The 16,566-nt window shown below is 36.0% G+C and overlaps 1 protein-coding gene across 1 annotated transcript; it reads left to right on the top strand.

The window, feature by feature from the left end:
- Window positions 1-1,829: 1,829 nt before the first annotated feature.
- On the top strand, window positions 1,830-16,047 carry smfn (small fragment nuclease). The gene is made up of 7 exons (XM_020920670.2): window positions 1,830-2,127; window positions 4,963-5,046; window positions 6,663-6,740; window positions 10,241-10,352; window positions 11,055-11,163; window positions 13,667-13,720; window positions 15,195-16,047. Exons 1-7 carry the CDS (start codon window positions 1,852-1,854, stop codon window positions 15,316-15,318), a joined length of 837 nt encoding a protein of 278 aa, XP_020776329.2. The 5' UTR covers window positions 1,830-1,851; the 3' UTR covers window positions 15,319-16,047.
- The last annotated feature ends 519 nt before the right edge of the window (window positions 16,048-16,566 follow it).

Below are 16,566 nucleotides of genomic sequence, written 5' to 3'. Positions count from 1 at the left end.
TATGGCACTATTAAAAAGTGTCAAAGTTTTCTAGTAATGACAAAGCAAGTGTGTGCCAAAGACCAGCTGGAAGCCCAGAGGGGACTGCGGCGGCTGCACCAAAACTGTGAAACGAGCCTTTGCACATTAGACAGGCCTCTTCTGTACCTGTTTTTAAACCTTAATTTAAAACGCACTTGTTCACTTTGGCCTTTGACACAGTTTGAGATGTTGACATTTTATTAGATTATTTTTATTAGATTCTATTTATTTATTTATTTTTTTACATTGTTTTATTGTTGTTTTATTGCTGTTTTATTGTTTAGTTTTGTTTTTAATTATGTTCTGTAGCACTTTGGCCAATCTGTGTTGTTTTTTAAGTGAGTTATAAAAAACAGTTGCAATTGCAATAATGACAAAGCAATGACAATGCTGCCATCTTGTGGACAAATGACAAATGTAATTGGGTACTTACCATGGAAGTATACTACCACAGACACAGTACAGTATACTAGTATATCATTTTTGAGTACCAAGAGTTTGAATACTTGAAATAAATAGGTTAGATTTATAAAAGAGCAAATGCATAAATGAATAGGCTTAAACAAACTAACTAAGAAATAAAATGAATAAAAATGAATAGGCTCAATAACAGACCTGGGCAGTACACCTCCTGGGCCACATATGGTCCTTTGGTCGACTGTTTTAAGATAATTTGGAATTACAAAATAAGCATATTTTATTATTTTACCTCATGCACGGAATAAAGCTGCATTGCTTTTATTTTAGAGGTATTTGTTGTTGTTGTTGTTGTTGTTTTTGTTTCTTTTTTTAATGTCTTGTATGTTTTTGTTAGTCATAATATTGTCTTACCAGCTTTTCAAAACAATGCTATACTACTTTTTTTTTTTTTTTTTTTAGATAAATTAACACATTTAATATTATGCAGAATTGAGCATTTTGGTCCGGTCCTCCACAGTATTTTTCTTTTCTCATGTGTCACACATGGAAAAAATAATTGCACATCCCTGCTCTACTACTAACTATGCTAACTTCAATATATAAGCAGTCACAATACTGCCATCTTGTGGACAAATGACAAATGTAATTGAGTTTTCCCCGCCAAGATTTTGAATAACTGAAATAAAAAGAAAAGACCAAATACATAAACGAATAGGCATACACAAACAAACAGACAAAATTAATAGACTCTATACAAACTTTAGAAATGTTAAAGCGGTCACTACACCGCCATCTTGTGGACAAATAACAAATGTAATCAAGTATTTTGAATAATTGAAATAAATTGTTTAAATTTAGAAAAGACCAAATACATAAACGATTAGACCTACACAAACAAACAAATAAGCAAAAAACCAAACAAACAAAAAAAAAAAAACAATCAATAGGCTCTATACAACACTTTAGAAATGATAACGTTAAAGCAGTTACTATGCCGCCATCTTGTGGACAAATAACAAAGGTAATCGAGTATTTTGAATAATTGAAATAAATTGTTTAAAATAAAAAAATACCAAATACATAAACAAATAGACCTACACAAACAAATAAGCTAAAAATAAAAAATAAAATAAAGAAAAAATAAAAATCAATAGGCATAGGCAACACTTTTTATAATTTTGAAAAGACCAAATACATAAACATAATAGGCCTAAACAAACAAACAAACAAACAAACCAAAAAAAATAAATAAATAAAAATAAATAAAAAACATAAAATTAATATATAAATACATAAAATGTATTAAAATTATATGAAACGTTAGCGCTATGACACTGTCGCCATCTTGTGGACAAATATATGTTTTGTTTTGTTTTGTTTTACGACAGTTCCGGTCGGAAGCAGACCGGGATGCCGCTGCGCTGCTCTCGGACCCCGGCATGGTCCACACTCACGTCTCTGTACCGGAGACCGCAGCTCGTCCCCCGCGCTGCACGACCATCCCCGCCCCGACACCGCTGCTGGAGCTCCCTGCGGACCACCGAGCCCCTTCCCTGGCCACTATCAGCAAGGCCCGCCGCTACTTTACCTCTTTGGAGCAACTTTAGCTTCTCAAAAATGTCCACGGAGAAGAGCTCGTCGTCCTCCGCGGCGATGTCCCAGAGAATGGTGTGGGTGGACCTGGAGGCAAGTGCTGCTCCTTTAGCCTGTAGCATTTAGCGATCTGGGCTTTTTAAAGGGAAACTCGTGGCTAAAAGTTGTGCTAATGCTAAAACAGAGCTAAACGTGGGCTTTTTGCAGCACCTCGTGTTTTGGGTGTCCACGTTTTCAAAATACAAAACTGGGACACACCAGATTGTAAAAAGGAGTGTGTAACATTGTGCATTTTCGTGTCAGTCATAATCCGAGAGACTTCTATCACTGAAGCACTATTTATTTATTTATTAATTTTTTCGTTTATGGACATTAGCAAGCGCGATTTTCTGTATTTTGGCTAAACAAATGACAATCTATGATCCTCTTTAATGTTGGCAGGGATCAGAGTAGTCAAAAATTGTGTTAGTCCTGGTTTAGTCCTGGTTTAGTCCAGATGTAATCCTGGTTTAGACTTAGTTCAGTTCTGGTTTAGATCAAATTGGTCAAACTTCTGGACGCTGCAGGGACATTTCTTGTATAAAACTGGGACAAATCACTGGTTTTGGATAAATTTGTTGGGACACAGGACACAGGGCTCAAAACTGGGACTGTCCCGGGTAAATATCTATAATAATAATAATCTGGTTGCCCTAGTTTTGACGTGACAGTAGTTTGAGGAGTTTGATGAGTGGATTTGGAAAGGGTTGAAATTTAGGCTGACCAGCTTTTCAACATTTTAAACTGCGACATATTTTTGGACCAATTTGATCTAAACCAGGACTAAACTAAGATTAAACCAAGATTATATCAACTCTAAACCAGGACCTAAACAGGACAATCACATTTCTTGATTTATCTGATCCTTGCCAACAATAAAAAGGAGCATGAATTGTCATTTGTTTAGCCAAAATACAGAAATCCATGTTTGCAAATGACCATAAACATGCAGCGACAGAACCCCCCCCTCAGATTATGACTCACACAAGAATGCATAATATTACATGCTCTTTTCACTGTTTTATTTATACCAACTATCCTAACGTGGGTGTGTCTCAGTTTAGAATTTTGAAAATCTGGTCACAATAATCAGTATAAAATCTGAAGCATTTCTGTCCGTGCAACATTTTTTCACCTTATGGTCATTTTCAATCACGGTTTTCAGTATTTTTAGCTAAACAAATTACAATATTCTCCTCTATACTGTTGTTGGGTATCAAATTGGTCAAAAATAAGGACATCTGGGACATTTCTTGTATAAAACTGGGACAAATCATTGTTTTTTTTGTATAAATCTGCTGGGACAGGGGACACAGGGCTCAAAACTGGGACTGTCCCGGGTAAATACAGACGTCTGGTCACCCTAATTTTGACATGACAGATTTTGAGTGGATTTGGAAAGAGTTCAAATCCAGGGTGACCAGCTTTTCAAAATTCTAAATACCTGGTTTGGGATGTTTGGTATACATATAACTTTGAAAAGAGTGTGTAAAATTGTTGTTTTTTGACTCACTTGTGGGTGCATTTTTTCACCTTATGGTCATTTTCAAGCTCGGTTTTCTGTATTTTCTCTTACGTTACAGATAATTCCTGTAGATATTGTATGTTTTAATAGCTTATTTGTTTTTAATCTGTTTTACGGTCAGGAAATGTTGTTGTACTACGTCTTTATAATGGTGATTTGGTTTATCTTGAGTCCATTTTGTTTTGTGTATATGTCTTGCTGTGCTAAAAACAAACGGACACATGGTCTGCGTTTGCTGAGTCATTTCGGCAAATGCAGCAGTTGTCTAAACGCCAAAACTTTAATTAGAAAATGTCACGGTTTGGCGAACAGGCTACAGGGTGAGTTTTGGTTGAGATTAAACTAGGAATTCGGCCATATCTTTGAACTGATAACCTGGAACATTTCTCTGTTTTACCAGCTGTTTGCCAGAGTTTGGGCTGTAAGATGAATCACAAATCTAATGCAATTTGACTGTGTTTAATCAGAAAAGGCTGCACTTTTTTAAGCACCATAATTTTCTGCACAAGCAACAAAATCTCCTTTTCTTATTCTGCATAAAAATTGCTAACGCTGTAGTTTACATCTGTACAAACATGTTCTGAAATTATTCTTGTATTAGTCACATTGAAATAAGAACTTTGGACAGAATCGTATTATTAAAAAACAAATCGCAGTTGCAATACTTGTCATAAAAATCATTAAAAATAATTACATATATTTTATTTTTAATTTTATTATTTTTCTTTTTGGCCTTCCAGTCTAAATTAATTTTAACGATTTAAATATAAGTTGTAATAAAACATAAAAAAGTGAGGTGTAATAATTATTGTTGTATTTTTACAAAAAACACAAAAATATAGTTTTTTATTATTATAATTATTATTAATTAATATTTTTCTTCATTTATTTATTTTAATTAATTAATTATTTATTTTTTTTGTGTGTGTTATCAGTTTTTAAGCAAAATAAGACAGATTTTGTTGTTTGTGGATAAAATTATGGTACTTTTGCTATTTCAAATTGCGATTATTCTTGCAACCATTTGTCAGTGTAAACTTTAAAGATGCATTGTGTAATTTTTCTTGTGGAGGGTCCATCAAATTATTTTCTCTATGGAGATGTTATTGCTTTGTCTGGAATGTTTCACAGTATGGCATTGAACCTTTCTATCTTCATGGACACCAAACCAGACCAAGTTTTTGAGCTATAAAAACACTTGTAATTGAATAAGCGCAACGTAAAGTCACACTGCGGAACATTCCAGGCAGAGTAATGACGATGACAATCCGTAGAAACAAGCAGGTGACAGATTTCCCAACCAAAAAGTTACACAGTGTACCTTTTACATGTGATCATTCATATTTTGTGTTTTGTTTTTCCAGATGACCGGCCTGGACATTGAAAAGGACCAAATAATTGAAATGGCCTGTATCATCACAGACTCCGACCTGAACGTTGTTGCCGAGGTAACCGCACTGCACTAAAGAAATACTTTGTTAGGGTTGGGAGTCCTTCACCTTACTTATTTCTATGGATATGTCAATCCTCTGTCTTGAATGTTCCACAGTATGACATTAAATAGATCTACCTTACATTTATTAAATTACAGGTGGTTTTATTGCTCAAAAATACCTAGAAAAACAGGTATTTTGACTGTGAGTGGGGTTGCGTCTCCACAGATTTGACCTGTAACTTGGCCTGGTTTGATTGAAGATAGAAAGGTTTAATGTCATACTGTGAAACATTCTAGACAAAGCAATAACAAAAGCATGTAACGGCTCCTAATATGTATTAATGAATGAATGAATGAATGAATGAATCATTGCATTTATATACCTTATTTTTCGGACTATAAGGCGCACCGGATTATAAAGCAGAATATCAGTAATGTTAAATTCTCTCGTCTATTTTCATACATAAGATGCACTGGATTATAAGGCGCATTAAGTAAGACAAACGGACGTCACTTGACTCTGATCCCTTAACCCAGACATCCACGATCCATTGGCAGATCGTGGCGTAATTCGCCCGGCGTTGCCTCCCGGTCTTGGTGAATGTTTATTGTGAATGTGAATGTGGGTGGTTTTATTTCCTACAAGGACGACTCGGATATACATTGAGTAAAAATGTGTTTAATGCAGCTTTGCGCACATTTGTTTACATTTTACAGAAACGAAACTTAAAACTACATGGCTAATTTGCATAAACTATAAGCACTGAAAACAACAGCTTGCTCCTTTACTCTATGAGACTCTCGACTATAGTAGCCGTAATGCTCCAACAATCCGTCAAGCGGTGAAGCTTCGTAGTTTACCAAAGTTGTACTAAAACATTTTGACAGATTTTTGAGTGACCACATAAAATTTGTTCGAGGTCAGTAAACACAACCAGAATTAATACATAAGGCGCACTGTTGATTTTTGAGAAAATTTAAAGATTTTAAGTGTGCTTTATAGTCAGAAAAATACGGTAGTGACTTTCTAGACACCCAGAACGGTTTACAGTTCATTGTTCGTTCACTCCACACTTGGTAAACTACTACTGTAGCCACAACACTCAAGCACACTCCACTTTCTTACTAGGCAATGTAGGTGAAGTGTCTTGCCTAAGGACAAAACAACACTTTTGTTTTTTGTTTTTACCACTGGTGTCTCACTGATATCTGACTGGACTCTGCAAATTTCCAACCTAGAAGTTAGCAGACTTGTTTTGTTTATTCAGTCATTTTAGATGAATATTGTGATTTAAAATGTCCAAAATACAAGATCATGATCCACAATGATCGATCACAGATTATAACAGACAAAAGCACTGCGTGTCCTTTACTGCAGCAGGGTGGGAGATAAATTCATATTGCTTAAATGCAGATTTCTTTTGTAATACACTGAGTTCTTGGGTCTAGTCACTGAAACGAGTCCAACTTTTGTGAATTTACTTTACTTAATATCTCTTATGGAAATGTAATCAGTAATCAAATCTGTCTCTGGGAGTATGATTTCATTACTTTCTAGAGTCCCAAATCTACTTGCATAATTTCTACATTATGCATAATTTTAAAATAAATGTTCCTTTTGCTTTTCAGGGGCCCAACCTGATCATAAAGCAGCCGGACGAGCTGTTGGACGGAATGTCAGACTGGTGCAAAGAACACCATGGCAAGGTAAATCTCTTTACAATGTGGACTTTGGAGCTTCTGTTTAGATTTTATGACTCAATGGCACAACAAAGACAGAAGAGATGACATGGAGTAAAGGTGCTCAAAATTAATATTCCAATAATGAGTAAACAAAGAATAATATTTACAAAAATGAAAAGTACAGGATTGAGTAGAGAGAGACAGAAAGAGAGAGAGAGCTATTCCTTTTCATATATTATCTTTTTTTTCTTCTTTACAGTTTAAAATGTAAATAATGACTTAAATATCCGTTCTTGTACCATTCATTATTTTTTAATTTAAATTGAGAATGAAAAACAATAAAATGGGAAAACAGTTTGTTATTTCATTATTTCGTTTTAGTGTTAAAAAAAAAAAAAACAGATTTAAGTCAATATTTAAGCTAAAGATTATTTCAAATAACACCAATCAAAAAACTCGGTGCCTATTTCAGTTTTGATATTTTATTCTCTCTGGTTTATTTGCCCCAAACGTTCTGCTGCTTAGTGCGCTGCCTGTGAATTCAGTATCAACTAAACAAAGGAGAGTTTTATCGCTGCTACCTGTTTCTTGTCATGGAGTTTAACAACTTTCTAAGACGTGAAAGTAAACGCATTGCTATTTAAAAAAAAAAAAAAGAAGGGGACATGTTAAATTGCAACGATTTTTCAGATAAATCCTTCTAGCAGTAGAACTTCTGGGGCAAATAAACCAGTGAGAAGGAGATAATTTAATATACATTTTTAATTATTGATAAAAAAAATAATAATAATAATTTGATATTTTAATATCAGATTTGAAATAGGCACAATTATTCGTTGAGTGGTGTTATTTGTGTTTTGTGTTTGTTTTGATTTTTAACACTAAAAAAATTTTATAATAAACAGTTTTCCCATTTTAATGTTTTTTTTTTTCTTGATTGAATTTCAAAAGAATGAATGGTACACAGAGCAATATTCAAAAAGTTCTATTGTAGTTATAATTTTCTCAAGTTAACCATAATATTCTACAATGGGCTTTGGTTAAGTTTGGATTTTGACAGTTTGACAAGTAACCACTTTAGTTTAAATTAAATTAAATGGTATCTGAGTTTGTTTTACCGGTGCAATAGTCAGATCATAGACTGTATAAAGAAGTGGACAAAGACAGTGCAACGTCATCCAGTCAAATGAAGCTCATCGAGACTGGCAGTTATAGGAGCAAATTTGGAGCGGATATTAGGAGTAGGAATTTATTTACAGATAAAATAGCAGAATAAAATCACCAGGATCATGTCGAGCGGGTTAATATGAACATTTTAAGACCAATATGAGGCTCACAGCAGCAGTTACAGAGACTGGGGAGACGTTTTCAGCCCCTTCACCTGAAAAGTTACGTAGTGCACCTTTATCACTTAATAATAATAAAGTGATAAAATTATTGAGTCATCACTTAAAAATCCACAAACGCCCTCTATGCTGCCGTCCACTGTGAGAACACTGTGCCTAATTAATCATCTGCTTTTTACTGCCGTTTTTCGCAGTAGGAGCAGCCTGCTTATGTTGACAAATTGCTTCTGAACTAATTGTGCTTGCAAACCCAAAAGGCACCCGCACTGGCCGGACAATAAAAGCGCATGATATTTGGAGGACAGATGCTGGCGGGTTGAGTTTTTAGAACCACATCTGCGCGCCCCGGCCAGCCAAGCGTGAGGTCCATCTGTGCAGCCCAGGCCCAGTCACCCTGAGGTTTTTAACTGTGGAGGCTGCACAATATGGAACAAAAATCAATATCAGTAATGTAATATCCATTTAACACAAGGGAATAAAAAAAAGGGCCCATGTTGTGCTTTTTTCTAATCTGTCATAATGTTTCTTTATCAAAAACGTACTCGGACTTGTGTTTTATTTCATTCACACGTGTTTGAGTAAAACTTTATGACTAGTGTGTTTATATCTCCAAAGATCATAATGCTCTGTTCCAACTTGTGATGTCATGAAGCGGCTACCGTTTACCTTTTGTTCAGTAGAGATCTGCAATTCCAGGTCTGAAATTATCCAAATGGTTCTAGTGAAGGTGTATGGAGGAGTAGGGGTGTGCAAAAATATTGAAATATCGATATATCGTATCATTTAATGTGATGATACAGTATCAATATCGCCAAGAGTATTTTTTGGTATATTTTAACTAAATTATTTTGTTACAGCTACAGTTTTGTTGCTTGTTCAGAGGAAGGAAACTCATTTATGCAACACATTTGACATTTTCACAGTTTTGATGATTAAAATGTTTGTGTTGCATATGAACTTTGCACAAGAAGTGGTTTAACCAAAGACTTTTAGTATCACAGTCATGATTAAGTCTTTATTTTTTTTGAACTGTATCGAATTGATTTGAAATATATTGTACTGAATCGTATCGAATCGTAAGTTCACTGTACTGAGATATGTATCGTATCCTATCATATGTATTACCACATGACATCACAAGTTGTAGCAGAGTGTTTTAAGTTTGAGAGAAGAACTCAGCCTATATGTGCAAGATTTGTGTGTTAAAAACGTGTGAATGAAACAAAACACAACTCCAGGTCTGTTTTTTGATGCGGAAACATGAGAACATAGATCAGAAACTAGTGTAATATGGGCCCTTTATGTTATTGCCAGTGGAACAAGAAAACTGTGCCTTTTCAAATAATGAAAAAAGTCAATCCAAGTCTAAATCTAGGACTAGGTATCCAATAGGAAGTTGCCGATACGATACATACCTCGATACATAGGCCACGACACAATACATACATAAACAATCGATACAGTGAAATTTTCTATTCGAAATGATATATTTCAACCAATTCGATACGCTTAAATAAAAAATAATGTCTAAAAAATCATGGCTGTGATACTAAAAGTTGTTATTAAACCGCTTCTTGTGCAAAGTTAAAATGAAAAACGCCCATTTTAATCATCAAAACAGTGAAAATGTCAAATGTGTTGCATAAACAAGTTTCCATCCTCTAAACAAGCGACAAAACTGTAGCTGTAACAAAATAATTTAGCAAAATATACCAAAAAATATTGGTGATATATCAATACAGAAGCTCATGATATTGATACTGTATCATCACATTAAACGATACGATATTTTGATATTTTTGCACATCTCTATCTAAAACAAAAAAAAATATTCTGCTGTTTGAATCATTTAGTCTGGATTCATTAAAGGTGCACTATGTAACTTTTTTGTTGGGGTCCGTAACCTGCTTGTTTCTATGGAGATGTCATTGCTCTGCCTGGAATGTTCCACCGTGTGACATTAAACACCTCTACCTTACATTTATTCAATTACAGATGGATTTATACCTCAAAAATACCTAGACAAACATTCACTGAGACTGTGAGTGTAACCTGTAACTTGCTCCGGTTTGGTCTCCATGAAGATAAAAAGGTTTAATGCCACACTGTGAAACATTCCAGACAAAGCAATAACATCTCCAAGGAGAAAAACATTGAACAGAGCCTTGTGTGTCTCAGTCAGGGCTGACCGCCGCCGTCCGGAGCAGTAAGATCTCGCTGGAGCAAGCGGAGTATGAATTCCTGTCCTTCGTCCGCCAGCACACGCCACCCGGACAGTGCCCCCTAGCAGGTCAGTTTGTGTAATGTTTTCTTCTTGCTCATATCTCTGTTTATATTTTGATGATTCTCTAATTTTGACTTAATTTGATGGGATAATATCTGCTGTATCTATAAATGACAGTTTTACACAAATCAAGACACAATATATGAAGAAAAGTTGAAAAATGTATTTAGAGAGTTCCATATTGATCTAAAAGTAACACACACTTTACACAGTTTTAAGTGTGTTTTAGTAAAATAGTTCAACCAATACAGCTCATTTTAAAGTGTATCTGTGTGTTTATTAGGGCTGGGTATCGTTCAGAAGTTGCCGATACTATACATTGGCCACGAAAAGATATATTTCAAATCGATTCAATACAGTTCAATAAAAAATAAAGGCTAAACCATGGATGTGATACTTGAAATCTTTGTTAAACCACTTCTTGTGCTAAGTTCATATAAAACACACCCATTTTACTCATCAAAACAGTAAAAATGTGAAATGTGTTGCATAAACGAGTTTCCTTCCTCTGAACAAGCAACAAAACTGTAGCGCTGTTAAAAAATAATACAGTAAAATATACCAAAAAATACTCCTGGCCATATATCGATTCAGCAGCCCACGGTATCGATACTGTTTCATCACATTAAACTCTAAGATATATCGATTTTTCAATAATTTTTCTCACCCCTAGTGTTTATTTTTGTGTGTCCGTGTGTGTGTTTGCAGGTAACTCTGTCCATGCAGACAAGCGCTTCCTGGACAAGTACATGCCCCAGTTCATGTATCACCTCCACTACAGGATCATCGACGTCAGCACCATCAAGGAGCTCTGCAGGCAAGTCCCACCAGCACAGTGTCAAGGTCCCACATTACACACAGCGGACTCTTGTGAGCTTTAAGCCGTGTTATAAAGCTGTTACAGTCAGGCTCGCTCTTCGATTTTAATTTAGACTTTGCAACACTCACTTGGGGTTTGACGGAAGCTCTGTTACTTAAGTTAAACTTTAATCTGAGCTTTGTTTTAACACAATCTGACCATAAAGAATTTGGGACAACAACGGGCGATCTGATTTGTGCTGTTAAAAATTCCCTCTCAAATAACATTAGTCACCAGCTAGCAGTTTTTCAGATGGTCTTGTTAGGACTTTGAGATGGAGGGACTATCAACACTCATTCAACAAACCCATCAACAGACATCAACACTCATAAGATCCTGAAAATGTTGAAATCCATTTAGTTTTTTTTTTTTTCTTTTTCTTGAGTTTCAGACTATTGTAAAACACTTTGGACAGTGTTTGCTATTATGTGCATTGTGTCACCATGGTAACTGATGAATATTCCAACATATACATACGGTGCGTTTGATTATCCATCTGTCTCCCACTCGGATCTTGCATATGACATTCAGGCGTTTTATTATATTTCGCGCATAGACCGTATATATGAGTGGGCATAGCTAACCCGCTATCCGCCCCATTTCAGTTTCACGTGCTCAACTTTAAAAAAATCGTGGATACCAAACTAGGGATGGGCATGATTAATCGATAATTGATCATTAAGAATTTCATCGATTACGTTAATTTTAATCGACAAACCGAATATAGGTTGCTGTGCGTAGTGTGACCAAACAGGGGTCCTTACATGTAGCTCTCTGCACTCAGAAGGAGCGAGACACAAACATTCGGTCAGTCTGCAGCGTACCGAAGCACAAATGTGTATTTAACGATGACTTGTACAAGAAATTCCATGCTTTCTGTTGCGTTCGGGACAAGTGGGAGTCCTTGTGCACAGTGTACAAAGCAGCACATATGTTTCAGTGTCCAGTGGGAAAAAGCTTTACCAGGTGAGAGTCGCGCAATGTCGATGATGAGTCCCCACCTCCCTCCCCCCGTACGGTGTCCTGGTTTTAACAAACGCAAATCTGGTCACAATAACCTGTATTCCACTGAGTCATGTCTTTTAATCCGACAGAAGTTGACCGCATCAGCGACACAAGAGCTGTAGTTTTATCTTCGCTGAGTTTATGCAAATTAGCGATGTGGTTTTAAGTTTCGTTTCTGTGAGAGTTGAGCAAAACTGAATTAAACATATTATAATGTCAAACGGGCTGATGTGGCTCTAGAGTTGTTACGGTTTATATGTCGTAAAGTTGAATTTATTTATGCAGATTAGTAGTGCAGATAGTAATAATAATGATGATCATTTTAATATAAACATGTTAATGATTAATCGATAATCGATCGTTAATTCTTCCGACGATCGATTAAGAAAATTTCATCGAATGCCCATCCCTATACCAAACACATTGTTGTTTATCTTCTGTTAGCAACCCTAGGGACTCTCCACAACACAGACAACTAAACCCACACAGGCAGCGATACAGACACAGTAACGTCTTGCAGTGATACGAGTGACTGAAATGATCATTTAACCCACCAAAGCTTCCAAACACAGAGAAATTCAATTCAATTCAAAATGTTTATTGTCAAATTTCTATATGAACATTATGTTCTCACTTTCAATCTTCTAAATTAAATAATAATAATAATAATAAAAAAAGGAAAAGTCCAAACACTTCATACTTAAAAGTGACACCGGGCACAGTCATCTTGGATTCTATCTCAGAAATCTTGCTCAGGCTTCTCTGAGTTCTTCAAAGATCTGAGTTGCTCTGTCCGAGGAAAAGTGGCGTGTCCGTGCTTGTCTTTAGGCAACATCGTTGGACCTCAGAGTCGGATGGATAATCGGATGCACCAATACATACATAATGGGAAAATCTAGTTTAAGTTAAAAAATATCACTAATTGACAGACACTTTATATGTTTTTGTGAGTATCGGGCTGTTTAAAATTTTTGGGCAGTGTTTGCATTGTCTCACTACGGTAACTGATGAACATTCAACAATATACATACACGTAGAACCCCCCCAGCCTGATGTCACTACAAAGTATCAATTACCAGTTAAACCAAATTCAGCTTGCCCTTGCTAATAGACATCAGCCCATTTGCACTGGCTGTCCTTGTTACAGTGGCGGCTGATGATTTTACATTTGCTCATATTTGGTTGACCTTTCCCAGTGACAGAGCGCACCTCTGTAAACTGGAGCGATCACAACCTCGTGTAATGAGATTTTTTCTAGTCTATTTAGCTCGCCTAATGGGTATTTTCCTTTCTCGTCTCATCATTACTGCCTTATTTACTCAGTCCCGGCTAACGATCTCCTCTGCGTTCATCAGCGAAGGGGCCCGCTTTAATATGCTGTTGATTAGAGCCTCCGCAGTCACTGAAACCAAACGGTGGGATTAATGTGGCCGTGTTGTTGTTGTGTTGAATCCAGGAGGTGGTTTCCAGATGAGTACAAGGAGGCGCCACAGAAGAAAGCATCACACAGGTATGACAGATCTTTTTATCTATGAGTACAGTGTGATGTGGGGATCTAATATCAGACACTTTTCCTCACCCACCCCCCCTAGTGGTCAGCCTCTGTCATGCTCTGAGTGAGTGACAGGTGAATTTGACCAATCACAGCGAAGCGTGAAGTGTGATTAGAGATCGACTGATGTGGGTTTTTTTCCTAGTCGATGCTTATGGCTGATAATCAAAATCCTTTTTCAGCCAATTCATTAAAAAATTCTAATAAATCTGATCATAGTTATTTCTCGAAGACAGTGTAAAGTAATTGGATCTGTTTTTGTGCTTTTCCTGTTGACAGACTGACAGATACCGTATTTTTCGGTCTATAAGGGGCACCAGATTATAAAGCACAATATCAAAAATGTTGAATTCTCTCGTCTATATTCATACATAAGGCGCGCCAGATTATAAGGCGCATTAAGCGAAACAGACGACAATTAAGACTGAACCCTTAACCCAGACACCCACGATCCATTGGCGTAATTCGCCCGGCGTTGCCTCCCTGTCTTGGTGAATGTGTATTATGAATGCGAATGTGGGTGGATCATTTAAGTTTGTTTTTTTATTTCCTACGAGGACGACTCAAATATACATTGACTAATAATGTGTTTAATGCAGCTTTGTGCACATTTGTTTACGTTTTACAGAAATGAAACTTAAAACCACATGGCTCATTTGCATAAAATATAAGCACTGAAAAAAACACGCTCACTCCTTGTGCACTGATGCGGTTCAGCTTCTGTCGGACTAAAGGACACGACTCAGTGGATTATATGTGTTTTTTCTGTAATGAAGGCGACAAGGCGACGGTGGCACTGTGAGTTGAGTCGACGCAGAACTAAACTTCACCCTTAAAAAAATGCTGCTTTGACGCTCCCAAAATCGTGTTGTCAGAGATCACGATTTTTGATCCAGAATGACAGATTGTTCAGCCTTACCTGCTAAGCCAGGTTAGAAGAGCTTAGAGCTGGGCATTGTTTTTTATTTAAATTTATTTTATACATTTATTTAAATTATTTGTTAATTTAAATAAGGACAATGCGCATTAATAATAATTTCTGTAATTACACTAGTATACAGCTGTAGTCGCCAAGCAGTTTGTGAAATGCCAGCAAAGACAAAGTTTACATTATGTACAAAAAGGTTAGAAAAGTTATTGAAGCAAAATATTGAAGATTACTGTGAACAAAGTGGAAGTTACAGGTCAGATCTGTGGAGAGGCAAGCTGCTCACAGTCAGAATGCCTGTTTTTCTAGGTATTTTTGAGCTGTAAAGCCATCTGTAATGTAATAAATGTAAGTTAGAGATGTTTGATGTCATACTGGGGAACATTTCAGGCAGACCAATGACATGTAGAAACCAGCAGGGGACTGACTGGACTCCCAACCAAAAAGTTACACATTGCACCTTTAAGACTCATGAATATTTGGCTGTGTTCTTGTGTACTTTAGAGCCCTGGGTGACATTCGGGAGAGCATCAAGGAGCTTCAGTTCTACAGAGTCAACGTTTTCAAATCCAGCGCAGACGAGAAGAAACGCAAGATTATCGAGAACGGAGCCAAAACCGCATTCTAACAATCAAGTCCGACCAAGAGAGCTTTTATTTTGTGTTCAAATCGGTATCTCATGAGGCCTTGTGTTTTGTGTATTCTTGTTTAGAAGTTTTAAGTTTATATTTCTTTATCGGGAGCAAGAAAAAAGTAAAAAAATAATAATAATAATAAAATTTAAAAAAGGGAATATATTTTTCAAAGATAAAACAGTACTAATTTTGCCAGTTTTGTATTTATTTCCATGCCACTGACTTGATGTTTCTTGCTTTTTCCTAGTTTTTAAAAAATAAACTTTGAACTCCCATGTGAAAAGTACATCAGGTTTTCATTATTGTTTTTATGAACACATTTCTAAAGCCCCTTGTTTCTTTGTGATAGGCAAAAAGAAGGTAGCAGTAATTTTTTAAAGGTTCTGTATTACAAAGAATTGACTCTTGTGAGCTTTAAGTCATGTTAAAATCCTGTTACCGCTTCAAAATGTCTCGATGTTTCACAGTACGGCATTAAACTTTCCTAAAAATACACGGAAAAACATGCATTCTTACTGTGAGCAGACTCGCCGCTCCATAGATCTGCCCTGTAACTTTACATGGTGGTAAATAAGTTTAATGCCGTACTGTGGAACATTCCAGTCAAAGCAATGACATCTGAATAGTCCACCATCCACCTGAAAAGTTCAACAATGCCCCTTTAAGATGTGTTTGAAACTTTATAAACAGTTAAGTAAATTCAATTAAAGCATTTTGCCAGATCTTGTGTTTGAAATTTATTTTTTTTTTTTTTTTAACTTACAACTAAAAAGCGTTCTGGATATTAGTGACCACGTAGATGGATACACTTAGACTTGGACAAACTTTATTGATCCAAAAGGGAAATTATTTGGACACAGTAGTTCACACATCACGATATCCACCTTATTCTTCCCGTCCACTTTTGTCTCTAAAAGCTCTTAAATCGCAATCTAATATAATCTAATATAAAAAACAATCATAATGGAATGTAATAACAAAGAGCAAAAATATAAATGGTTATAATAAATTCTAAAGAAGTAGCAAAAAACAGCAATAGACAGGTGTCGAATAAGTCTTTGCAGTGTATTTGAACTCTTGAAATTTGAATTGTCTGGGGAAAATGTATGGAAAATTTACTTCTGGAACCTAAATTAGACTTGGACAAACTTTACTGATCCACAAGGGAAATTATTTGGACACAGTAGCTCACACATCACAATATCCACCTTATTCCGCCCGGTCCACTTTTGTTTAAACCA

This window comes from Boleophthalmus pectinirostris, unplaced genomic scaffold (assembly GCF_026225935.1).
Source record: "Boleophthalmus pectinirostris isolate CB_2022bp ecotype Guang Dong unplaced genomic scaffold, ASM2622593v1 HiC_scaffold_12, whole genome shotgun sequence".
Taxonomy (NCBI): domain Eukaryota; kingdom Metazoa; phylum Chordata; class Actinopteri; order Gobiiformes; family Gobiidae; genus Boleophthalmus; species Boleophthalmus pectinirostris.
Note: the sequence above shows the minus strand (reverse complement) of the source record. Positions and strands in the feature narration are given on the sequence as shown.